The sequence below is a fragment of the Oryctolagus cuniculus genome, chromosome 2, assembly GCF_964237555.1.
Source record: "Oryctolagus cuniculus chromosome 2, mOryCun1.1, whole genome shotgun sequence".
Lineage (NCBI taxonomy): Eukaryota > Metazoa > Chordata > Mammalia > Lagomorpha > Leporidae > Oryctolagus > Oryctolagus cuniculus.
The window spans coordinates 157,920,577-157,947,648 of record NC_091433.1 but is presented as its reverse complement, the minus strand read 5'-3'; the positions used below and the strand labels follow the sequence as shown (position 1 = coordinate 157,947,648).

Below are 27,072 nucleotides of genomic sequence, written 5' to 3'. Positions count from 1 at the left end.
GGCTTCATTGGTTTCTTTCTATGATTCTGTTTCTATTTCATGCATTTCTGTTCTTTATTACTTCCCTTTTGCTCTTCATGTTGGGTTTAACCTTATTTTTTCATGCTTGTTTGGATAGAAACTGACTTCACTGATTTGAGACTTTTCTAATATAGATGGGCATTTAGAGCTGTTAATTTCCTTCTAAGTACTGCATTAGTGGCCAACCATGCATTTTGATATGTTGTACTTGTATTTATATCTTCATTGATTTAAAGTACTTTTCAATTTGTTTTGATTTCTTTGTACTCTAGATTATTTAGAATTATATTTATTTTTCAAATATTTGAAAATTTTATGAAAAATATTGATTTTTAAAAACACTTATTTTCATCTACTTAAAAGACAGAGAACGAGAGCGAGATCTTCCATCTGCTGGTTCACTCCCCAAACAATAGCCAGGGCAGGGCCAGGTGAAGCCAGGAACCCAGAGCTCCATATGGGTCTTCCACATGGGTGATAGGGTTCCAAGCACTTGAGCCAACATCTACCACCTCCCAAGATCCGTTAGCAGGAAGCTTGGTCAGAAGTGGAGTTGCCAGGCATTCCAATATGAGATATGGGCATCTTAACCCACTGTGCTACAATGCACACACTAAGAATATTGAGTTTTAAATTTACTATTGGTTTCTAACTTAATTCCATTGTGGACAAACAACATATCTTCAATACAACTGAAGTTCTCTGAAATTTATATTCTGCCCAAGAATAGGTATACTCTATTTGAAAAGCATGTATATTCTACTCTTGTTGGATGGAGTAGTCTATAAATATCAATTAAGCATACTGTTTGAATATCTTGGTGGATACTTTTTCTACTTGAAAAACATATGTATTCTGCTCTTGTTGGATGGAGTATTCTGTCAATATCAATTAAGTCAAGTTGGCTGTAGTGTTATTAAAGGCATTTATAGGGGCTGGCATTTTGGCATAGAGGGTAAAGCTGCCTCCCGTGATGCCTGCATCCCCTCTAGGCTCTTGTTCAAGTCCCAGCTGCTCCACTTCCAATCCAGCTCTCTGCTAAATGGCCTGGGAAAAGCAGCAGAGAATGGCCCAAGTGCTTGGGCCTCTCCACCTATGTGGGAAACCTGGATGAAGCTCCTGGCTCCTGGCTTCAGCCTGGCTCAGCCAGGCATTATGGCCATCTAGGGAGTAGACCAGAGGATGGAAAATCTCTTAATCTCTCTCTCTTTCTCTTACTGTGTGTGTGTGTGTGTGTGTGTGTCCTCTCTGTAACTCTTTCAAAATAAAAAATAAATTTAAAAAAATCATCTATCACTTTGTTTATTTTATGTCTACTTGCTCAATCAATTACTGAAAGAAGAGTATTGAAACCCCTGACTATGATTGTAGTTTTGTCTATATTTCCTTTCAGTTCTGCCTGTGCTTCATGTATTCTAAGCTCTGTTGTTCAGTGCTTAAACATTTAGAATTACTGTGTCTGCTACTTGGATTGACCTTTGGGCGTTATGAAGTGATCTTCTTTATCCCTAGTAATAGTCTTTGCTCTGAAACCTACTATTTCTGGTGTTAATATAGCTACTCCAGCTTTCTTTTGACTCAGTGTTTGGTGTGTCTTTTTCCATCTTTTTATTTTTAACCCATCTGTGTCCTCATGCTTAAAATGTATTTACTGTAAGCCACATGTACTTGGGTCTAGCATTTTTATCCATTCTAACATCCTTTGCCTTTTAATGGAGGTGTGTACATTATTTTAATTTGGCACAATTACCGATATGGCTAGAGTAAATCTATTTGCTTCCTGTTTGTTCTTTCTATTCTTTGTTCTCATTTTTTCCTACCATCTTTCAGATTAAATGAATTCATTTTATTCTGTTTGATTTCCTTTTTACTAGCTGTAATTCTTCATTTTGTTATTTCAGTGGTTACTTAAGATTTTATCACAATCTATCTTCAATATATACTATAAAAGTTCCATGCATACTAGAAAAACACTTTAATAGTATACTGTCATTTCTCCTCTCTCAGTCTGTATTCTATTATCTAATTTTATTTCTGCATGTGTTATAAATCCTACAATATTTGTTTAACCAGTCAATTATATATTAAAGACATTTAAGTAATAAGAAAAAAATATGAATTGTTTATCTGTATGGTTATTAATCCTGATTCTCATCATTGCTCTATGTAGTTCCATATTTCCATCAGATATTTTTATTCTGCCTAAGGGACTTCCCTTAACACACTTGTCTTAAAACATCTATTTCATCTTTTTTTTAAATATATTTTCACTGGCTATGTAATTCTAGATTGACAGGTTATTGGTTTTTAACTCCTTTCAGTAATTTGACTGTGTCATTCCACTGTCTTCTGACTTGCATTTTCTTACCAAGAAATATGCTGTCATCTTTGTACCTATGTGTCTTTTTAAGATTTTCTTTTTAGCATTTATTTTGGACAATTGGATTATTATATGCCTTGTCATTTTCTGTATGTTTTTGGTGTCTGAGGTTTGTTGAAATTTCTGGATCTGTGAGTTAATAGATTTCATTAAATTAGGAAAGTTTTCAGCCGTTATTTCTTCAAATATATTTTCTGCCTTCTCTTCTGTGTTTTGAGGACTCCAATTATATAAACATAACTGAAGTTTGTCCCATTGCTGACTCATTACTGCTCTTTTTATTTACTATTATTCCTGTTTTCTCTGTATATTTCATTTGGATATTGTCTATTGCTGTGTTCAAGTTCACTAGTTTTTTTTTTTCCTCTGCAATATGTAATCTGTTTTTAATCTAATCCAATGTTTGTCTTTCCTCTCAGACATAATTTTCATCTTCCTGAGTTGATTTGGGATTTTAAAAAGCATTGGCCAGTGCCATGGCTCACTAGGCTAATCCTCCACCTGCGGTGCCAGCACCCCGGGGTTCTAGTCCCAGTCGGGGTGCCGGATTCTGTCCCAGTTGCTCCTCTTCCAGTCCAGCTGTGGCCAGGGAAGGCAGTGGAGGATGGCCCAAGTGCTTGGGCCCTGCCACCCACATGGGAGACCAGGAGGAAGCACCTGGCTCCTGGCTTTGGATCGGAGCAGTGTGATGGCTGTAGCGGCCATTTGAGGGGTGAATCAATGGAAGGAAGACCTTTTTCTCTGTCTCTCTCTCTCACTGTCTAACTCTGCCTGACAAAAAAAAAAAAAGAAGAAGAAGAAGAAGAAGAAGAAGAAAAGAAAAAAAAAGCATCTTCCATGTGTTTACTTGACTTTTGAAATGTATTAAATACCAATATAAGTCTTTTAATACCTTTGTCTGATAATTATGACATCTGAATCAGGTTTATATTGGGTTCAGTTGTTTGATTTGTCTCCTAATTTCGGGATTTATGATTTTAATTCTTTGCCTGTCAATTTTTTGGTTATATAACAGACATTTTTAATTTTATCTTGTTGGGATATGAATATTTTTGTATTCCTGTTAATACATTTTGAGTTTTGTTCTGGGATGCTATGAAGTTACTTTGAAATAGTTTGATACTTTGGGGTCTTGCTTTTAGATGTGTTGGAAAGAACCAGAGCAGCAGATAATTAGTCTATGGATAATTATTCCTGACTACTGAGGACTCTACCCAGTGCTTATAAATTGTGGTCCTCTATTGAAGCTGATGAGATCAAGCACTCTTCCTGACCCTGGGTGAGCACTGGCCCAGTACCCTCTGGTCCTCTCAGATGAGTCTTTTTCCACCCTCAAGTAGTTTCCTCACACACATGCACAGATCCATACCCCGCAGAATACTCGAGGGGACCATCTGCAGATTTCCAGAGTTCTCTCCCTGTGTACCTCTCTCCTGAACCAGTATTCTCTCTTGGTTTCCTCAAGCTCTCAGCTCCAACTGCTTAGTTCAGGGAGTCCACCTGGTTCTACCTCACTTCCCCCTTTCTGTGCCATGAGCTGGGAACTCCCTCAAGACAGTAAACTGGCATAATGGCAGGGCTCACTTCATTTGTTTCTTCTCCCCCAAGGGTCACTGTCCTTTGCTGCTGATGTGCAGTGTCTTAAGAAATATTATATGTTTTGCTTAGTTGTTTCAAGCAAAAGTGTAAATGATGTCTTCATTGCTCCATCTTTGCTAGAAGCAGACATCCTCAAAAAGCATATTCAGTATCCTTCCGATCCAGCTAATCTAGCCAGAGAACTTAAAAACAGGAACCTCTCTTTCGAATCTCCCTTTCCTCGGTGTCTTCTGTGTGCCTAACGCTGTGCTAGGGACACTCACACATGATTCATTCATAGATTTACTGAGCAGCTACTTCATGCCAGGGACTTCTCCAAGAGTTGGAAACACATCACTGTACAAAACAGATTTTTAGAATATCTATCCCTATGGTGTTTATCTTCTAGGGTGACATAATTTAAAATTAATAATTTAGTTATATAGCATATTAAAGGATAATAACTGCAATTAGAAAATGAAGAGCAAGATAAGGGGTTTCAGAAGTGTTGAACTAAAAGGAAAAGAGGATGATCAGGCAGTGCCACCCTCAGGCATCTGAGCACACTTGAAGGAGGGGAGGGAGGGAGCCGTAAGGATGTCTGGAGGAAGAGCAGGTAGGCAGAGCAAGCAGCCAGGACAAAGGCTGTTGGATGGAAGCATGTCTGGTGTGTTCAAGAAACCATAAAAAGGGGTTGGCTTTGTGGTGCAGAAGAGTTAAGCTACTTCCTGCAGTGCCAGCATCCCATATAAGCACTGGTTCAAGTCCCAGCTCTTCCACTTCAATCCAGCTCCCTGAGAAAGAAGCAGAAGATGGCCCAAATGCTTGGGCCCCTGCCACCCATGTGGGAGACCCAGATGGAATTCCAGACTCCTGACTTCTGTCTGGCCCAGCCCTGGCCGTTGTGGCCATTTTGGGGGTGAACCAGAGAATGGAAGCTCTTTCTCTCTGTCTCTGTCTCTCTTTCAAATAAATAAATATCAAGAAAAGAAAAAAATATATAAGGAGGCAAATGTCACTAAAAAGAACAAGAGAAGAGAGTCCGAGGAGATGAGATCAAAGGGGTAACTGGGCCCAGCTGGACAGGGTCTTCCAGGTCATTGTGAAAACCTGGACTTTTACTCTGAATGACAAGGGGAGCCATTATAGAGAAGTCAAAAACGTCTGTGACCTATGTTTTAAAAGGATCATCCTGGCTACTCTCTTGAGCAGAGATTGCATGGTTGGATTTTTATATTTTTTAAAGGTAAAACTAACTACATTTCTGTCATATTTAGTGTGCAATTAAAAAAGGGGGGGTCAGAGTATATTCAAGGTTTTTGATTTGAGCAGCCAGGAAGATGGAATTATCATTAACAAAAACTGTTAAATGCAATGAATCTGGGGAAAGAAGCACAGGAATTCAAATGTAGACATGTGAAGTTTGAGATGTCTATCAGATGTTCATATGGAAATATTAAAATAGGAAGTTGGATGTATGTATCTGGGGTTCATGGGAGGAGTTCAAGATGATAGATGAAGACTAAGAACTGACCTGAATTTAGCAATGAATTTGACAAGAACATTTTGTGGAACAGTAGGGACAGAAGCCTGATTGGAATGGATTTAAGAGAAACTGGGAGAAGAGAATTGCAAACCAAGACTTTGCATGTTTTCAAGGAGATTTTCTGCAGGGGAAGAATAAAGAAAGAGCAGTAACTAGAGGGGAAGGTGGTGTCAAGAGAGGATATTTTTCAGGGAGGGCAATAATTGTGTCGTTGAATACTAATGGAAATAATCCATAGAGAGGAAAGTGATGGGAAAATGCTAGAGGTACATCCTAGAATAGATTAAAGTGGGTAGGTAGGTAGACAGAGTGAGCAAGCACATAGGAGAAAGTTTTGGCAGTAGACAGGAGTATGGATATGGATATTTCGGCTCCGACAATAGGTAGGGAGGCGGAGGAGGCAGGTGCAGATGCTGTTAGGAGCGTAAGCATGGTGGTAGGAGTTTATGAAAATTCTCATCTGATTGATGCAGTCTTGACAGCAAAGTAGTAAGCAAGGTCATCGGCTGACAGTGAGGGTGAGTGTTAGAATTTTGAAAGAAGAGAAGGTGAAAATAATGACCTAGGAGCGTGGGAGAGTAAATGGCCAAAGGAAATGTAAGTATGAATGCCATACAGCATTAACAGTCCACTTGAGATTCAAGGTCATACATCTAAAGGGAAGCCCGTCAGGATGCCTGTGTGCTGTCTGCAGCCACATTCAGGCGCTCAGGAGCAGTCAGGGATCAAGCAGAGAGCTGGATCCAAGAAACGTGGACGGAAGGAAGAGACGGAGTTGAGCGTTTCTGCACCAGAGGAATTAAAAGGGTGGGCTCTGGGGATAGCTGGAGATGAGGGATAATGTTCTGTGGCACAGTGGGATAACAGTTTGGCAAGAATCAATATTCTGAAATTGCTGATAGGATTTTGACCACAAAGAATTGATATATGTCTGCGGCAACAGATGTCAGTTAGCCTGATCTGATCATTACACATTGTGTACATGCATTGAAATTCCATACTGTACCCCATAAGTATGTATAATTACATGTTGATTTAAAAATACATATAAAACAATAAAATTCTAAAAAGAAAAGTACACTTACAACAGGGTGCATTTTTATTGCACATGTCTTATACCTCAATAATGTTGCTTTTAAAAGTTGCACACTGGGCCGGCGTGTGGCTCACTTGGTTAATCCTCTGCCTGCGGTGCCAGCATCCCATATGGGCGCCAGGTTCTAGTCCCAGGTGCTCCTCTTCCAGTCCAGCTCTCTGCTGTGGCCAGGGAAGGCAGTGGAGGATGGCCCAAGTGCTTGGGCCCCTGCACCTGCATGGGAGACCAGGAAGAAGAACCTGGCTCCTGGCTTCGGATCAGTATAGCTCCGGCCATAGTGGCCATTTGGGGGGTGAACCAACAGAAGGAAGACCTTTCTCTCTGTCTCTCTTTCTCTCTCTCTCTCTCACTTTCTATAACTCTGTCAAAAAAAAAAAAGTTGCAAGCTCTTTTGATGAGGAAGTAAAACAAGGCAAAAACAGATCAGTCAGGCCTCAGGTTACACATTGGTCCAATAGGTCTATAACTTGTAGTGGGAAATATCCTACTCATGAGAGTTAAGATAGAAAACTTCTGTTTTTGAAAAATGGATGCTAGAAAAATCCAGAAATCTTTGACTCCTTATCTTTTACCATGAGAAAACCCCAAGACAAAATCTAGAGAGGTATGATAAAAAAAAAAAAAAAATACAATCCTAAAATCTCAAAGCCTTGATTTACTTTATCAGGGAGAAATAGACCTTGAATTTTTGGGCTGCCACTGGTGTAAATTTCTAAATTGACAAGAAAATAAGAACATTTCAGCTGTCTCTTTTTAAGGTGATGGTTTTCAATGTGTGGCTTCCACACCCACCCCCAGGATGGTAAACTAGTACCACAAGTAGCCTCTTCATGGAAGATAGCTCCCAACTAAGTTTAAATTAGCAGGTTATGGGGCCAGCGCTGTGGCACAGCAGGTTAAGCTGCAGCCTGTAGCGCCAGCATCCCACTGAACACCAGTTGGAGTCCTGGCTGCTACACTTAATGCACCTGAGAAAACAGCACAAGATGACCCGTGCTTGGGCCCCTGCACTTATGTGGGATACCAGAGGAAGATCCTGGCTCCTGGCTTCAGCCTGGTCCAGCCATTTGGGGAATGAATCAGCAGATGGACTCTCTCTCTCTCTCTCTTTCTCTCTCTCTAACTCTTTCAAATAAATAAATAAATCTTAAAAAATAGAAAAGCGTTAATTTAAAAAATCAACAGGTTATAGACCACAGACAAGTAGCTTAGAGAGTCTGGCTGGCATTCTGCTACAGGTGAAGCTAAACTTCTCTCTCTACCCTCTTTCTCACAGCCTCCACTATGATCTCCATGGCATTAAACATAAAATCATGGGGATATAGTGTGGCCAGGGACACCTGCTCCAGAAGATGGTAATTCGCTTATGTTCTTCTGGAAGATGGTATTTTGTTCTAGAAGAAAATAATTGGTAATTTGAAGTGAAATTTATGTTTTGATCTGCAACAAAAAAAGACTAAAAATGGAAAGTAAATATTTTGAAACACTGCTGCAGCATCCAAACATGATCAGTAGGCTTGTATTCGCAATGCCTTTGTTCTTTAAAGCTCATTTGTCCATTAATTTTTTTAATTGATCTGCAACAAACTGGATACAAATAAACAAACAAGAATCTAGACTTCCCCTGGAGCTGGAGCTGGAGCTGGAGCATTGTGCTCATATGCATGACCATGAATGGGTGCATCCAGAGGGAAGGTGGAAGCCAAGAGCAGTGGAGGAGAGCGGTTGGAAGGAGCAGCTCCTTAGATCCTGAAATCACCATCTTCTCTAGAGTTCTGTGAAAGAGGGCTGCCCGACTGCAACTCGGGGTGCACCATGCTCATCGCATGCTGTGTGAAAACTACAAGCCCAGCTGCAGCATGAATGGCACCCTCAGAGAGTTCAAGGAGGCACCATGGGTATCCCCATTTTACACATCAGAAGACGCAAAGAGGTTCAATAACTGTCCACACTCACACAGTTACTACAGACAGGAGGCAAGATGGGAACCTCAGTGTGTCCATTGTGCCCGGCTGACCTCTGTCCACTACACCAATCTCAGTCACATGCATACGGCCATAGGGCCAGCCTAGCCACAAGCCTGGTAAGAACCGGGGGGGAATGCCTCTTGGGAATGTGTCCAAGTGACCACGCCAAGCATTTCCTTTCCTAGAGAGGCAGGATTTGTTCCAGCTGCTATGGTGAGCCATCGCCAGTGGCTGCCCTGTCTCTCCAGTTTGTCTTTGTTGAACCAAGAGGCTGAAGCACCTCGGGATATGATATCCAATATCACCACAGGGTTTCCTGCACATCCTTGTGCTCTGGGAATTGTACGTGTGCTAAGAGCATCTTCTAAATAGTCAGCCATTTGTAGAATGGCACCATTATGAGTAATTTTAATACTTTTCTCATTTGGGTAGCCGCCCCTCTGCCCCCAGTGCCACTGAGACTGTGTCCCAGGCACACCCAGAGCCCCAGCACATCCAGAAAACTTGCTGCGCTTACCACTCTCCCAAGGTGCATGGGGTTTCTGAGAAATCTAAGAACAAAATGAGCTTTAATCTCTTGGAAGTGCCTTGATTTTCTTCCTCTCTGGTGTCTCCAGTGGGCTAAGGTGAATATAACACCAGAGTTAACTCATAAAGCTCATACCTATGTCACAGGACGGTGAGCTCCGAGGTAACCCATGGTGCCCCAAAGGGGTGTGTGTGCTTACACAACACAGAGGACACAACACTTAGGGGTCTCTGACTGCATGGCTCACCAGGCTGCTCTGTGAAGGCCCAGTGTGTGGTGCAGCGCAGGGCCCGACACGTGGGAAGAGGTGCTCGGTGAGACGAGGTGAACAATGAATGAGCAACCAGTGCTCATCCTGTACAGGTACTTTTGGATATTTTTCTTTTCTTTTCTTTTCTTTTCTTTTCTTTTCTTTTCTTTTCTTTTCTTTTCTTTTCTTTTCTTTTCTTTTCTTTTCTTTTCTTTTCTTTTCTTTTCGACAGGCAGAGTGGACAGTGAGAGAGAGAGAGAGACAGAGAGAAAGGTCTTCCTTTGCCGTTGGTTCACCCTCCAATGGCCGCCACGGCTGGCGCGCTGCAGCCGGCACACCGCGCTGATCCGAAGGCAGGAGCCAGGTGCTTCTCCTGGTCTCCCATGGGGTGCAGGGCCCAAGCACCTGGGCCATCCTCCACTGCACTCCCGGGCCACAGCAGAGAGCTGGCCTGGAAGAGGGGCAACCGGGACAGAATCCGGCGCCCCGACCGGGACTAGAACCCGGTGTGCCGGCACCACTAGGTGGAGGGTTAGCCTAGTGAGCCACAGCGCCGGCCCCTGTATAGGTATTTTTATAGTAATATTCTCAATCTTTTCTACCTTAAGAAATCCGGGAGCATTAAAGTAGATTCATGTATACAAAAGAGAACTTTTGGACCGAGCAGGTTATGACTTGTTTTTATATCCAGACACGTGACTTTTTGCGCAGGAAAGGCGTAGAAGAAATGAAGCACTCACCAGCGTGAGCAAATGTAACCAGACAGGCTGCGAATGATCACCCCATTTTACTCTAAAGAAACAAAAGAAAAAACAGAAGCAAATTTTTCCTTTAGAAAGCTATACTGCAAATCATAGCTTTGATATCAGGAGAGAAAACTCGTTGAAGTACTGTAGTATGGTGAGATGCTAACAATCAGCACAGTTACCAGTGGAGACTGTGGTTGGTTTTATAAGCGTTACTAGAGTTTTCAAATGCATGTTATTAATGGCTGTTATTAATGTGAGCTTTATAATCTGAGCTGCTTTTGGAAATTAAGTATCACTAAAGGTGAATTTTTCAATATGCCTAGAAACTGAGAACTGCCCAGTGGAACTTAGCTATCCCTTGTCTTTCTTCTTGCCAGATTGCTCATTTTGTCCATGAGAAATGCAACTTCTGTGCCCGGCAGGATAGACATACACTAAATTTCACCTCACTAATTTTTAAAAATGTGTATTCCAATCGGATGAGGAATACTTTGCTTTCAATGTGTACCTCTTTGTTGTTGAGGGGTCTGGAATCATTCTAATGACCATAGTAAAGATGGCACATTTCTCTCTAGTTTGTCTACAAAAGCCTATAAGAACTAGCAGAAGCTTAACTGAAATATTTAAATAGAATTCTTCTTCTAGACTTGAAGACTAAATAAAATCTAGAAGACAGTTACATCCTGGTTTTTTTATTATACCTTTTGAAATAATTTGTATATACCTTTTAAATAATTTCAAGTGCCACAAAAAATAATGTTAATAGCTTAAAATCAAAAGTTAAAAAAAACTAAGTATAATTTTTAAAATCTTTTTCTCTTCAAGCGTTTTACGATGGGATAATGAGACAGATGTCTCTCAACTGGAAGGACATTTTGACATTGTTATGTGTGCTGACTGGTAAGTACATAAAAATCATAAAACTCACGTTAGGAAAAAAAATAGCTTTGCTGGAGTAATTGGGCTGTGCTGCTTTGCTGACGGCTAAGCAAAGTCAACAAATGAAGCACAAAGCCACCTTAACCTCAACAAATTAATATTCATCTCCATGTGACAGTTATAAGGTAGTCTTCTATCACACAGTAACTTCTACCACATTATTTCCCAAAGATTGATTTTGAGAAGCATTTCCATTTTCTGGAATTGCCTCTGTTTCATGCTTGACGTATCAGTAAATGGACGACTTAGGCAAATTGCAAATAATTATGGCTCGGAGAGGAATAGTCTGGAGAAAAAGGAGTTTATCAACACAAACAGCTCAATTAGCTTACTTCTTAGGAGAGATCTGCCTATTGATATAAGAGAATATATGGATGTGTACACACACATGTATCTCCAGCAAATAAACCTATCTATGAAGTATCTTGGGGGAAATAGCTTTTCTTAAAATGTGTATTTGCTAGCTAATATTTTCAGCACATTCAATTATGATATTTAATTATTTATAAAACAAAAATTATAGAATTACATTGTATTCTTATGCAAATAAGAACATTAGAATCTCTGTCAGGTGCCTGCTTCTAAAAAATCATTTACATTAGAGATTTTGTCATCTCTTATGGCCCAATCTACTGACTTGTTAATGAAAATCTGATCCTAAGTTATATGGTAAATATGCATCAAACCTTAATAATTATTTTAACTACTCCTATGTATTTCTCCATGCAACTTGAATGATAATTATTTCAGCCTATGGGAAATATTGGCAACTGACAAGTATTTTCCCTGAGAGTAAAATGTTATGGTTAGTTTTATTGTGATGCTGATTATGACACTTGAGAGTTGAAAGCACAAAAAGTTCAGATTTGGAAGAAGCCCTATCAGATTGATAAGCCCTTCAGAAGATCCAGAACCCAGAGATGACTTGCCTGGGCGAGAGCTGAATGAGACTTTGAGGAAATATTTTTATTGTTGTTATCATTTTATTAAGATTCCCCATGGGTAACTTTTCTAAGGAAGTCAATGGAATTAGGTTTGCAATTTCTGTTCTGCCAAAAAAAGTACTTCTCAACAACAACAAAAAAGTTTTTTTTTCTATTTTTGGCTGAGATTTCTGGTTTTCCATGGCTCTTTTAATCTCTTTGCACCCAATTTCAAAAACCTTCTTCCAAAAAAATGGGAGAAACCTAGATTTCTGACTAATCATTGATAATGTGCTTCAATGCTGCATCCCCCATCTAATCCAAAATAAGGAGCTAAACCTCACCGTATGATTTCAGCAAGTAATTTAGTAAATGCCTTTCCTCACCAAATATGAGAAAGGATCCTCCAGGTTTCATTGCACAGATGAAGATAATGCTGGCAGGATTAGATCAGATTAAGCAGGAAAGTCAGATCAGAGAGCAGCGGCAAGAGGGAAGGGGCAGCCTGCTCTTGATGCCTTCGACGAGGGTCACAGGCAGACGGGCTCTGATTATGTGGGCAGAGGCAGGTCTGGCCAAGAGCTTTAGAGTTAAATTTGTCCTTCACACAAATATCAAAACCGCCTGGCTTTGTCATACCTTGTATTAGGGACACTCACACCATGTCATCCTATTTGTACCAGACAAGTAGAGGAAGTAAGATTTAAGCTCTTTGCTGATTAATGCTCTCAGGTTAAAAATAGCCGTACAACATGTTTTAAAAAATAGTCTTTTTTCCCTGGCCAACAACAAGGTTGTATAAACTGATATACACAACACACATGCAGTTTAAAGCTTTCATTACAGATACATAGCATGGTACAATAGTCTATGCACACAGACACATACATCTGGTGGCTATATGAGAATTTATGGACGCAAATGAGCTAAATACGCCAAGCTTCTTTTTGTAAATGGTTTTTCTATGCATGAATTGTTAAGGTTTTTTTTTCCCCCTGTTGTTGTAAGTGCCAGAATGTCAGCCTGTTTATAATTTCCCATTTGTAAATGTGAAACATTAAGCTACACTCACTACGATGCTGATATTATTTACGAAAGAAATGCTTTGGTAATGGTGTCTCTTCATATCCACAGGGATGGGGAAGCTGTCTAGAAACTTAGAAAGTACAGTAACGTTTATAACATGCATCTTGTGCATACAGCAGGGAAGTCCAGGAGCCGGTGACTGCTTTACATCCTGAGTGGCTCTGCAGGAGTTGCTCCCTGGATGCTGTTCCCAGGGCCAGGCCGGCAGGCGGGCAGACCTTGCTGCGTTCTTTGAGACTGTCACGGAAGAGGAGAAATCTCTCTCTTGACACCCCCTCTAAGAGGAAACCTGAAACACTCAGTGCTGGAAAGAGGCACCACACATAAATAGATCACGTTAGGTCTCACAGCCTCCTTCAGCCATTGTCAGTCAATGAGATCTGGATTAGGCCACAGGCATATGAAGCCAGAGTCGGAGTTTAAAAATTAGGTACACAGATTAAATTCGTACGGAAGCGTTTCCAGCAAGGGTGGCATTGTCTGATTCCCTGAACAGCGGACCAGGGGTACTGCTTGATCCCATTTACATGAAAACAACCTCTATTCACAAACCTATTCCAAACCACATTGTGGTGCAAGTAAAATGCACATGATTACAACAAGAGGTGATATGTTTGTGTCCTTAAATCATTCATGTATTCATATATTTACATTCAAACATTCATAAACCTATGGACATTGGGGGAAATAACTTATTTCCCAGAAGAGACAGTCTGTTCATTCACATCCAAATTTAGTAGCTCAACTAGATTATAAAATAAAGAGGCAAACAAAGCGAGTCCTTATTTCAGCCTTCAGCATCTTTGACAATGAAAAAGTTTCCTAAATAACCTGTGAAGTGTCAACGTTGAAATAATCAGAAGAGGAAAAAAAAAATGCAAGGTACAGTCACACCTGCTGTTGATGAACATCAAACTCTGAGACGGCTTAACCACAGGAGTAGGGAGAAGACGGCCCTATTAGGTCCCTGAGTGTGGAGTCCCACACACGGCTCCCTTTCTGCCGCCATGTAGTCTGGCCTGGTCCTTGCTAAGTCCAGCACAGCGAGTAATGGTTAATTCTAAGCTGGTCTTTCCAGACTCCTGCTCAATCACAGCATAATCCAAGGGTCTGGAAATAAGATGTTTTCTACCCAGTGAACGCTTCCATTCACTGCTAGTTGACTCTCCAGCTTATTGTAGCTGTGCAGAAAGAGAAACGCCTGGGCACCTCCGGATTCTCAAAAGGCTGAGAAAGCCGGGCTGAAATGCCAGCCGTAGCCCAAGTCGCTCAGCGAGCTGGGGAGGCTCCCCGGTGAGAAGTGGGGGAGGGCACAGGGCCCGGGGCACCTGCAGGGCTTGCACTCTAGGCATTTGCACACATGCTGAGTGCTGTGGCTTTTTATTCCCATCTCTTTTCTTTCCTCTGAGTGATGAAAAAAGATTGGTTTTTAAGCTGTTTACATGAAAATGTTGTGGGTTTTTGGTCAAACTAGAAATACTAAAGGCTCTAGATTTTGTTTTCTTCCAGATGCTGTAATCGTGGATAGCTCTAAACCACAACTCACAGATCTTTACACCGGAAAGAATCTTTAATCAGCCCTTTCACCTCAACCTCAGGAGACTCAGCCCCAGAGAAAATACGCAAATTGCCATTTGCCAGGGATCTCACCATTTAAGGGGTGCAAGCATATGAGGCCACAGTATAGAATCACTCTGAGCTCCCACGAAAATCAGCTGATGAATACTGAAAGCAGCCGCTCTTCCATGGAAGTTAAATCTGAAAGAGTGAATTTAACTTAGCACATCTCACCTCCAATAAGAACATAGGGGTCTTTCTTTTTATGGATATGGACAGACAGAAATATTTCCTTGTTCATGGTACTAATAAATTTCCCTGTGAGAGGAATTACAGACTCTCTGTGCTCGGCATAAAACTCTGACTCTAAGGGAGGAGATGAAATGGCCCAGCACCTTTCCTTTGTCAGAAAAATCTGTGATGTAGTTCAATAGAACAAAGCAAGTGTCGATGCCACCATGAATTATATAAACGTGTGTGTACATGTGTGTGTGTGCGTGTGTTCATAGCCAAACTAGACTGTCAGTGTATTTTGATCAGTAACTGAAGGGAGAGTTGAAGTGGTACCTCCACCCTCATCACTGACCTGCTCAGCTTTTTAAAATAGATCCACTTAAGCTGCTGCTGTTTCCTGAGCCCATTAGGACTTGTTTAAGGGGTGAATTTTCAGGAGATTATAAATCACTCCCTCTAAAACATATAGAAATTGTTCATATGACTCTACAAGGTGTTATAAAGTCTATATTGGAGCTAAGAAAAAAGTGAACTTGCCTGGAATAAAGACCAATTTAGAGAACTACAAGAGTTACCTTGAGGAGATGCAATTTGGAATGATGGAGGAGACACCATTGCCTTTGAAATCACCTTGTTTGGACTGTGTGCTGTGTGTTCAGCTGTATTCTCCAGCGAACTGTGATGCTAGCATTTTTGTCACTGTTACCAGCATTAGGTAGAAATAAGACTTTCTAAGGGCTTGTTTTAGGCTCAGCTGCTAAGGTACTGTTCCTTTTTTCCTAATAATCCCCCCTGGCTGTTGGGATACCCAGGTTTAAACCGATATGGTCCTATGTCTAAGGCTGCATAACCCAACCAACCAGGTTTCCCACAGGCCTGAGTGATTAACAGATATTTGTTCATAGTGATAGTCTTCTGTAAAACACACAAAGCAGAATTTGAAATTGTTTAATTTATTTATTTGCGAGGCAGAGACACAGAGAGACACAGATCTCACGTCCACTAGTTCACTGCACAAATGCCTACAACAGCCAAGATGGGACCTGGTGGAAGCGGGGAGCCAAGAATTCAATCCAAGTCTCCCATGTGGGTGGCAGGGACCCAAATAGTTGAGCCATCACCTGCTGCCTCCCAGGGTACATGTTAGTAAGAAGCTAGAATTGGGAGCAGAACCAGGACTTGAATTCAGGCACTCCAGTATGGGCTGTAGACATCTGAAATAGTGTCTTAAGCATTATAACAAACTCCCACCCCCAGAATTTTTAATGATTAAAACTTCAGATATTATGATCTCACTAAAGAAGGTACAGCATCCTGAGCAGGAAAAAACTCAGTCACGATTTGATTCCTTTCCCTTCAATCCTTAATGCTTATTAGTCACTGCTTACTTAATGGCAAATTTGTGTAACATGTGAATTAGACATATTCTGTAGTCCAAGATTTAAGGCTGTACTTTATGAAAGATAAGAACATTTCCCCATGGATAATAAGCAGGATAGTCTGATAGACATGGTTCCAGCTCACATTCAGAGGATTATTTTTCCCTTGCTGAAAGCAAGCTTCCATAGAGGAACCTCCCATGGAACATACAGGGACCAAAGAAACCCTAAGTACTGACCTCCTGGAAATTCTCATGCCTCACTCTCCACGCTCCTCTTTCTCAAATGACAGAATTGCCGCATCAAAGAATGCCGTGTCCATGAAACATCCTACCTACGTGTGGATTCATCCTTAACACCACCAGTAAAGAAATGTGTACAACCTGCTTTAGGATCATTGAAACTAGCACTCTATGTCAGTTCCTTGACCTCCTTCAAGGACTGAGATGAGCTGTGATGAGTCAGCAAATATTTATTGCGCACCATCCATGTGTACCCTGTGCTGAAACTGGAGAAGCACGAATGAACACAAAGTGGAAGCCCCAGAGGGCAGGAACTTTGACTCATAACTTACCCCCAGTGCCTAACATGGTGCCTGGTGTGTGTCCTGAGTACTCAAAAAGACCTGTTAACTTGCAAATATTAACTCAGTGCCCTAGCAGTCACACAGGTGGGTCATTATTAGCAATAAAACAGACCGCACATGAAGCCCAGGTCACATGGCAGACAGGTAAAAGTCAGGGCTCGGTTACATCCTGAACCATATCCCTCCCTTATCTGAAGTGTAGCCCCACACAGCAGCCCTCCTACTGACAGCCAGCACCCACTCACCCTTGGCCCAGAGAAGGATGAGGAGGGCCCTAGAGCAGGTGGTGTCAACTCATGCTGCGTGAGGAGTGGAGAAGCCAAGTCAGCGTGCTGCACCACTTGCAGCATCCAAAATGGGAGTGGGGGCTTCATTTAGGCTCATGGGATGGCTGGTGCCTGGGATGCTGGTACTCTAGCTTAAGGTATGAGTCCCACTGTAAGAAAGATCCAGGGTGTAAATGGACCGGCTCTCCACATTGCTTTCCAAACAAATACATTTGTCATTGTGTTATGGATCAAGATGCCTTTTCCAAAGTTGCTCTACTGCTCTACTTTAAAAAAAGTCATTGTCTCTTTTTATTATGGAGAAGATAGCACCTTTTGGCCGGTGCCGCGGCTCAACAAGCTAATCCTCCACCTAGTGGTGCCGGCACACCGGGTTCTAGTCCCGGTCGGGGCGCCGGATTCTGTCCTGGTTGCCCCTCTTCCAGGCCAGCTCTCCGCTTTGGCCAGGGAGTGCAGTGGAGGATGGCCCAAGTGCTTGGGCCCTGCACCCACATGGGAGACCAGGATAAGCACCTGGCTCCTGCCTTCGGATCAGCGCGGTGTGCCGGCTGCAGCGCGCCAGCCGTGGCGGCCATTGGAGGGTGAACCAAAGGCAAAGGAAGACCTTTCTCTCTGTCTCTCTCTCTCACTGTCCACGCTGCCTGTCAAAAAAAAAAAAATAGCACCTTTTCTTTCCCTTTACCTTGAAGTGCAAGCCCTGAAGATGAAGCCATATGCTGTCATCATAATGACCACCTCCAGGGTGCTGCTGTTTTTCCCCAGGGATTAATCAGCCTCGGAGTCCCTGTGTCCTCAACTCTCCTCCAAATGGCATGGAAGAGGCAAAAGAATACAAACAATGTTCCCTGATCTCAAGAAATCCAGAGTCAGGGTGGGAGGGCAACTTTGGAGTGCTGGAAACTGGGATACCTTCCAAATGCTCTGCTTGTAGTACTGAGCTCAGAAAATCGAGAGACTGCTATGGATGCAAGAAACTAGAAATGTCGTGTTAGACAAATCTTGCCTAATCCCAGTCATCCAACATCCTACTTCTCCTGCCTGAACCTATCACTGCTCTTCTTCCATGTATTACTTTCTGTTCAAGAGTAACTGAGGTTAGATAGGAGGGGCGGCACAGAGCAATAGCTCAGAGCACAGACCCTGAAGCCGCATGGGACAGATGCGAATCTGAGGCCTGCCAATTGGTAGCTTGCTATGCTTCAGCTCCTTAGCTGTGAAATATGGATAATAACCACCACCTCATAGGAATAAAGTGAGGATAAAATGAGACAGGCCACAAAAAGCTCTGGAAAGGTACCTGGTACCTGGTACTCAGCTCAGGAAGTGTTGATGGTTTTGTTAACCTGTGTCTGTGTGTGTGTGTGTGTGTGGCATTTGTATTTGTCGCTCCCTGTCTTCGTGGAGGAACGACACAGGACCCTGCGCTGTTCTTTTGTCTGCTCGGCCCTTCCCGGGTTTGCTGCTGGTTCTTCCCGGGTTGGCTACCGTCCCTTCCACCTCCGTGGAAGGGCGGTTCCCCCTGGCCACTTTCCCCACTTCCGCGGGGGAGCGGCACACCGCCGGCCGGCTCTCTTGGGGGCTGCACAGGTGTTCCTTCGGATAGATGTTCCCCTTAGATGTTCCTGGTGCATGTTGTCTCTCTCCTCCTTTATAGTCCTCTTCCACCAATCCCAACTCTGCTACCCACACGCCGAGTACGCTGCTCTCCTCCAATCAGGAGCAGGTCCTGCAGCTTGTCAAGTTGGTGAGAGGCAGCTGGGTAGAAGCTGTTTCCTCCTCTCCCAGCGCCATATTGTGGGAGAGCAGATGCATAGAATAAGTCTTAATTCCAGTAACTTAGTCTAGTCCGAGTTGCTCCCAGTTGCTCCCCACAGTATTCAATTTGTATGTACCTGTGCCTGGTTCACCTGGCTCTTACATTATAAGCTCCACAATGATAGGCACAGTCCCCATCCTCCTTTATCCTTTTACTGCTTACCAGTGTTGCATATACAATGGGCTCCCATGACTTTGGCAACAAGGCATCCTGGATATTCCAGGCCTGTCCAGATTCAGAGGTTCAGTTGCATTTCCAGAACTCCAAAGTTCATATTTATCAGATCATGGATCCCAGTATGGGTTTCGGAAGAAAGTTGTGCCCACCAGCGGTTATCCTTGGTGGGCTTTGGCAGCACGGTGCTCCTATGGCAGAGCAGCCCAGCAGTGCTCGGGAGCCCTTCTCTGGGGGCTTTGGAGGCTCCCCTGGTGTGTGGCAGCCAGCTCCTCTCTGTGAGCCTTCATCACTAGATGATTTCACCCCACCCTACCCCAACACCCCTTCTCCCTCAAGAAACCTTTCATTGGCTTTAGTCACATCCCAGGTGTCACAGTCTGTTTTGTGCTGCTTTCAAAGAATATACAGACTAGGCCACTTACAGAGAAGAGAAAATCATTGCTTACAGTTCTAGAGATTTGGAAGTCCAGGCTGAAAACTCCAGCAGGTTCAGCATCTGATGAGAGTCTGGTCTGTCTTCCAAGATGACGCCTTGAATGCTGAGTCCTCTGGAGGGGGGAAAAGCTGTCAAAAAGAGGACAAACTCCCCATCTTTCAACACTTTTGCATTGGTGATTAAGTTCCCAACACATAAATTTGGGCCGTAGCCTCAGGTATGGTTAACTAACTTGCCAAATATTGTCAAGCAGCCCAAACTTATAAATCTGAGACCTGCAAATTAGGATAAGAAAACCATCCCAAATTTCTAAGGGTCAGACTGACCCAACCAAAGGCGCCATAGCAGAAATTCACAAAAGTCTGGAGGAGAAAATGGAAAAAAAAAAATATATATATATATATATCACAGTAAACTGGAACAAACATGGCGGTCAAGTGGGGAAATCCAGAGACACATTGCCTAAGCCTTTTTTTTTTTTTTTTTTTTTTTTTTTTTGACAGGCAGAGTGGACAGTGAGAGAGAGACAGAGAGAAAGGTCTTCCTTTGCCGTTGGTTCACCCTCCAATGGCCACCGCGGCCAGCGCGCTGCGGCCGGCGCACTGCACTGATCCAAAGGCAGGAGCCAGGTACTTATCCTGGTCTCCCATGGGGTGCAGGGCCCAAGTACTTGGGCCATCCTCCACTGCACTCCCTGGCCACAGCAGGGAGTTGGCCTGGAAGAGGGGCAACCAGGACAGAATCCGGCGCCGCGACCGGGACTAGAACCTGGTGTGCCGGCGCCGCAAGGTGGAGGATTAGCCTAGTAAGCCGCGGCACCGGCTGCCTAAGCCTTTTTGTTTTTAGACATGTTCAGTTCTAGGCTTCTGGTTGAGCCCAATCTCAGTGCAATTCCTAGTCACTCAAATAATCATTATCTTCTGAGATCTCTGCCATGGTTTAGGTATAGGAGGGCTGGCGGTTTGTTTTAAGAGAGCAGCCTCCCAGTCCCCTTGGTGGGCAGGGGGCCCAGGTCTACAGGAACATAAGCTTTAGCAACAGGAAGCACGGAGAGTGCCTCATTTCAACCTTTAACCTTATCGCACGGGCCAGTGCAGGTGAACCCTGGCCTGATGCCGGTTGTCGGCTGAGTTTTAGGCAGATAACACTGACCACAGTATCTTCTCTTTTTTTTTTTTTTTTTTTTTCCTTCCAGTAAGACAATTGGGTAGAAGAACACAATTTCTCTTTTTTAGTGTTTAGGAAACATGTGTAATTAGCCTTGTATTTATCTCCATTAGAATCATTAGACTTGAAAACCCAGTTTAATCTGGATTCTGTTCTCTTCTCAATGTCAGCCTGTTTCTGGACCAGTACAGAGCCAGCCTTGTTGATGCATTAAAGAGATTACTCCAGCCCAGGGTGAGTATGTTTCTATTTCCTCCTGAACACTGGCTACAGAATAATTAGTCTGTGCACAAAGATGGAGAGAGTAATGGAATGGCAGGATTAATGTCATGTAATACTTTAATACTTATTATGTCCAACTTCAATTGGGTCTTCTGATCTATCAGATTCTTTCCTAATCATAACTAGGAAACTTCTTACCCTTGGCCTTCTGATAAGGAACACAGTGGGTAGTAAAATAAATGAAACTGCTTCAAAGATAGTGTGAGATTATTTTTATCAAAGCATTTCTTGAGTCTTTTCCTTTGATAGCAATATCTTCATATTAAAGTAGAAGTATGATATTGAAAGTTTCTGTTGACTTCTGTCATTTTAAATCCCTTCAACGGTAACCTTTGTCATTGGGCATTTATTTGTTGCAAAAGAATACTTTTTTTTCTTTCTATTTCAGTTCATGTGAAAGGAAAAGGACTCCAGATGAATCTGTATATTAAAAGTTCTTTGCTTTAAAAGGAAGCCATTATTTACATATTATAAACATTAGGTCACAATGAAGCCAAGCATGCCATAAAATATTGTGCACATTTTTACATTTATATATCCATTTATGCCTGTGAGTAAATTACAGAGTTTGTATCCACTCTTATTTTGTTGGGCTGTTATACTAAGCTAGGAGGTCCTGCAGCCTAAACGGAGAGTTAATATACATCTATTTAAAGTAAGAAAACGGGTTTAAAGCTCATGCATTAAAAAAAGAAAAAACCTTAAAAGTATATAAGACTCTTGCTGTGCCATAGGAATTTAAAATAGGTTAACAATATTAGTGTAATCTAAGATAGGCACTCACATTTGTCTCAGAGGACTGCAATGTGCGTGTGTGTGTGTGTGTGTGTGTGCATTCATGTGCTAAAGTTTTGTTTCTAAAGTTTTTTTTTCTTAAAGGGAGGCTTGCTCTAGTTTCTGACCTCAATGAGACTTATAGACTAATACCTCTCAATCTTTCTTTTATATCTTTTTCATGTAGAAGGTTCCCAGAGCAATTTGATAATCATCCTTTGCCTTACACAGTCGCTTTTTACTTTGTTATCTCTTATAGAGCTCAGGAACTTTAAATAGGCCTCTGCCAGGAGTAACCACAGCCTTGTAAGTGGCAATCAATTCAATTAAATTGGCCTTCTCAATTCCCCCTGTGAAGTGGGTAGTAGGTCTCCCAGCAAGGAAGGGGCCCGGTGCAAGCTCTTGGTGGCTGCTGCCATGGCTGGGGAGGCAGCCCAGGCTGGTGGTAGAGGGAGGAACTTGGGGCCTCTTCACCTCACCACCGCCGCCACCCCAGCCCCACCCCTCCGTTATCCGTGTGTGATTCCTGTGAGCTTTTGCTAGGCCAGGACTTCCAGGGAGGGCACGGAGACTCCCGGATGTCAGGTGCTGTGCAGATGCAGCCTCCGTAAACACAGCGCTGTCCGGGACTCGTGGGCCTCACTCATCACCAGTACCTCTTCAAAGCCAGTCTGTGGCAAACACAACATTTGGGGGCAGATTCACATGGTTTACCTGGGTTCTGTTATGAATCATTCGCATGATTTACATAAGAAAGCTGCCCAAGCTATGAATGGACCAAAATGCGGATTGGACTGGAATCTCTAGCAGCTCTTCCCTCCCCTCTGTTAAACCATGAAGTGTGGCTCCACACAGCAGCCCTCCTGCTGGCAGCTGAGACTCACCCTTAGCCCAGAGGAGGAGGAGGCACAGCCCTAGCGAGGGGGGTACTTACCCAGACCGCGAGAGACATGAGGGACAGGGAGGCTGAAGCCGAGGGACCTGCACCAAGCTGCCAAATTAGAAATGGGAGCAGGGGCCTTGTTTAGGCTCCTCATGGAATGGCCAGTGCCCAAGGCTGCCGGGTCTTCTTTGTAATATGCAAGGGGCCCATGGCCAGAGGGGAAATCCAGGAGGCAGACTGCACACTGATGTACCAAATTTAGCACCCTGGAATCTCCCCCACCTCAGGAGGTGTGGGGAGGCAGAGCGCTTGCACTCCCTGGGTCTCCACCCAGACGCACCACAGGAGCAGCAGGTGGACATGGCAGGAACAGCAGCTGGAAGGGTTCCCACTACATCAGGGTAACCAGAGGAAAAGCTGTCCTCAAGTGCTTCTTAGCTCTCAGGGCTGGCTGTCCTGATTCCAAAGGCCCTCCCCTGCTTGTTGTGAAAGTCATGGTCCAAGAGCGAGATAGCACTCAAGGGTTTGCTATCTTCCATTGAGAGCTGGCTTTAATGTTCTCTGGAGCCCAGAGGCTGAGGCTGCTGCAAGAGACCCACAAGGAAACATGGGGGCCTACACTGATGCATCCCGAGTTGTTGGTGATTCTGAGTGACAAGCAAGTGAGTTTTTGAGGTACTCAGCAAAAAGTGCGCTTCAGCCAAGTGCTTCAAGTTCATAGGCTCACTGTCTCAAGGTAAAGTGCAGTGGGTGGAAGGGAAAAATCTGATACAAATCCCCAGTCTGCTCTTACCAACCACCCAGCTTTTTGGAGCTTGAGTTTCCTCACCTGTAAAAAGACAGGGTGAACTACACCCACCTTGGGGGCTGCTAAACTCACCTGTGCAAAAGCCTTGGCACATGCCTGGCACACAGGAGGTGCTCCATAAGGACAGCTGTTTCTTTTTAAGAGAGAGAGAGAGAGAAAAGGAGAGCTGTTCCATCTGTTGGTTCATTCTTCAGATGCCTGCAACAGCCAGAGCAACGCCAGGACAAGGCCAAGAGCTGGGACCTCCATCCAGGTCACCCACTTCGGTGGCAGGGACCCATCTACTTGAGCCACCATCTGCTGCCTCTCGTGTTGCACATTAGCAGGAAGCTAGAATTGGGAACAAAGCCAGGACTTGAACCCAGGTACTCTGATATGGGATGTGGGTGTCCCAAGGAATACCTTAACCACTGTGCCAAACTTCTGCCATCCCACACCATAGCTTTTCCATTTTTATAATGAAATCATAAATAAGAGGAAGCAGGGCTCCCCCCAGAGAGATAGCATATAGCCACCAGAGTAGGTTCTTCACTTGGCCTGGGGTTGATGTCAAATCCCAAAGCAAAACTCAGATTCTCAGCCGAGTGCCTGTGGAGTCATTACAGGGCCCCCCCAATACCAGCAGGAATATTTGTCACCTGCCCCAGATGGAAACTTCTCCACTAGCTGGTTTAGAGACACTGTGAAGGCAGCTGACTCCTGCCAGATACTACAGGGGAGTCTCCAGCAAACTTACACATCAAAAGAAAAGAATGGACACTGCAGAAGAATGAAGTCAGCTGGCTTTACTCAAGAAGCAATGCCCTCCCTCTCCCCCACCACTTGCCCTCTGATGAGCGGCTTCTTGTTGCTAATGATTGATAAGGTGACTCTACATCGTTGTGGCCCTTAAAAGTCGGTGACAACAGCAAGGCCCAGGATCAGAGGACCCAAATGTAATTTAAAATACAGCCACAGCAGCCTGTAAGTTGAACTTTGGTCCAGAAATGACAACCAACAAATGGGTTCTACCAGTATTCCTCTGAAGTGGCCATGGCCCAGGGAGGACGGCCAGCCGCCAGGCAGCACGCCTTAACCCAAGACCACGAGGGAAAGGCTGCGAAGCAATACTGACAGCTCTCCCAGCTATTATCACCGCTGACCACTTGTCAGGAATTCAACAATATCACCGTGCAGTTGGCTTAGGCTGCTTCCGCCACTGGAGGAGGCCCTCCCTGCTCACCAGTTTCCTGCAGCCCTGCCTTGTACCCAAGGGGTGCTAGCGATGTAAATCGCAGAGCCTCCTCTTAGAAGAGCAATTCCTTTTCAGCGGCAGGCTGTCTTTCCCCTAAATAGGCCATCTCTGCCGCATCTGCATAAACTGTTCCCGCTGATCTCCGGGGAGCTGCCTCATGAGGCTGGGCTCAGTCGGTGAACGGACTCGGTGCTGATGAACACTCGGGCTCCTGTCTGCTAGTTGTGTCAGAAGCCAGCAAGTCCTCACCTGTTCTTGGTAAACTGCTGCATCCCACCATATGCGGCTCACTGCCGGAGAGCCCTGGAAGCATCGTCCTAGCAATAGAGAGCCCCGGAGAAGTTCTTGTCTAACACCCACCTGGCTGCTGATTGAGCGTCTGCAACACGGGGAGACCCTCAGTGTGGCAGGACAGGTTAGGTCATGAGCTCCCAGAAAGCATCATGCACTTGGTGGGTTCTGAGAAAGGGACGCCAGGAGAAGGCAGGAAGGAAGGGTGACTCACTGCCTGAGAAAGCCTTCCCTAAAGGCAGTGGTTTTGACTTTGGCCTTGCATAGTAAGAAGGGCATTGTAGGAGTCAGAGGAAGACCACAGACGGAGCAGCCCTGGTGGAAGGAGCGGAGGGTCACGTGTGCGGCATGAACATGCCCAGTGTGTTTTGGGATCAGCAAGATGTTTGCTCTGGCTGGCCATGTGAGAGTGTCTCTCTGGCTTGCAGGAGAGGGGTGAAAGGCTAAGAAAGGCCACGTACACTATGGAGAAGAGACTGGGCTTTATTTATCCTACAGGAGATAGAGAGCCACTGAAAATTTGTGAGCAGCAATGTGGTCAGATGTGGGCTCTAGAAGAGGCTGGTCTGGAGCCAGGGCGAGCCTGAAAGCGGCAGGGCTCCCGAGCAGTCCACCATGGGCTGACTTCTACCTGGAGAAGAGGGGAGTGAGCGGGTGTGCTCCGAGAGTCATTCTGCAAACACGCGTTGAGTGCCTTGTAGATGCAGGCACCATGCTTGCACCTGGGCGTGGGGTCCAACATGACCGGCCTGAGAGGGATCATGGGTGAGTGAGCAGAGACCTGAGGGCACAGGAGAGGCATGGACAACCCAGGCAGGCAGGGAGGGGATGTGGCTCACTTTCAAAGCACAGTGTGGAAGCCAGAGGTAGGCAAGGGCATCACAGGGTCAGGGTGTCCAATGTGGCTGCTGAGGGATGAGTAAGAGCTCACCAGGCAGACAAAACACACGAGGTAAGGGAGGCATCCCACCCTAAAGCAATGTTCACATGTTTGAATACACACAGATACAAGACAGAACATACCAGGGGGCTCCGATTGGGTTGGTCTCACTAGAGCCAAGGTGAGCAGCAGAGAGCAGCAGGAGACAGGGCTGCACACGTAGGCATGGTTCGGGCCACATGTAGCTTTGCCAGCCACTCCAAGAAGATGAGACTTATGTCCATTGTTTTCTAATTTTGTTTAAATAGCAGAACCATTTGGTCAAAAACATGTTTAGCCAGCACCCCAATTATGAAACAGATCAAAGAGAATTAAATGAAAATTAAGTTTGGTATAAGAAGACCAGAGCGTCCTCTGTCTTGGTCCCCCTTGTATCAGCCATTTAGAACACAGTTTGAGAAGCATCTGCAGTGACAGTGATGCAGTGGAGAAGGTGGGTGTGGCATTGAAAAGCTTTCAAAGACGATGCCCTGATTTCCAGGTCTCCAACTTCATTTTGAAGTTGATGGATATGGAACTTCTTGATACTTAGTAGGTATGCTGTGTGTGTGTGTGTGTGAGTGTGTGTTGTTTGATGGGTAATGCCCTGGGAAAGGGAATGTATTGAGTTTCATATTAAACATGATGGGTAAAGGTATTTTCAAAATATCCACATTCAGAGATCAGTGGGCACTTGAAAACATGGATATGGGCTCAGACGTCATAGACTGGGAGTTGTGGGTGCGCAAGTGTGATCGTTGCAGCTTTGGACTTTAGTACATGCCTGGAATTAACAAAGATCATGAAGAAAAAGGTGGACAGAACCCTGGGGACACGGACAATTATGGGGCAGAGGGAGAAGAGAAGCCTTGGAAGGAGACAGAGGAGAGCTGGTAGGAGAGGAAGCCAGTGGAGACAGCATCATAGAAGCCAAGTTTTAAAATAAGCATAAACTTAAACATGTAATCGGTATTTAACAGTTGGTTGCCTGGAAATGAAAAAGAAATGAAGGCATTTCGTTGGCATAGCATATTCCTTTTAAAATAAATCTGAAGCATGTTTATTTTTCCAGAAGTACACACCCTTTAATATATGCGTATAGAGAAGTCTCACAAAATAGCAACCACCGAGCTCACAATATAAACAGTGTCATTTGGTGGAACTTCTCTCCTCTCTCC

The 27,072-nt window shown here is 44.0% G+C and overlaps 1 protein-coding gene across 2 annotated transcripts in view; it reads left to right on the top strand.

Annotated features, from left to right (window-relative positions):
- CAMKMT (calmodulin-lysine N-methyltransferase) overlaps window positions 1–27,072 on the top strand; it is a 469,347-nt gene that overhangs the window by 432,301 nt on the left and 9,974 nt on the right. For both annotated transcript variants that reach the window (XM_070069190.1, XM_002709891.5), the window contains 2 exons: window positions 10,942–11,016; window positions 20,874–20,937. In XM_070069190.1, coding sequence (XP_069925291.1) covers window positions 10,942–11,016; window positions 20,874–20,937 — 139 coding nt within the window. The remainder of the gene's footprint in view (window positions 1–10,941; window positions 11,017–20,873; window positions 20,938–27,072) is intronic.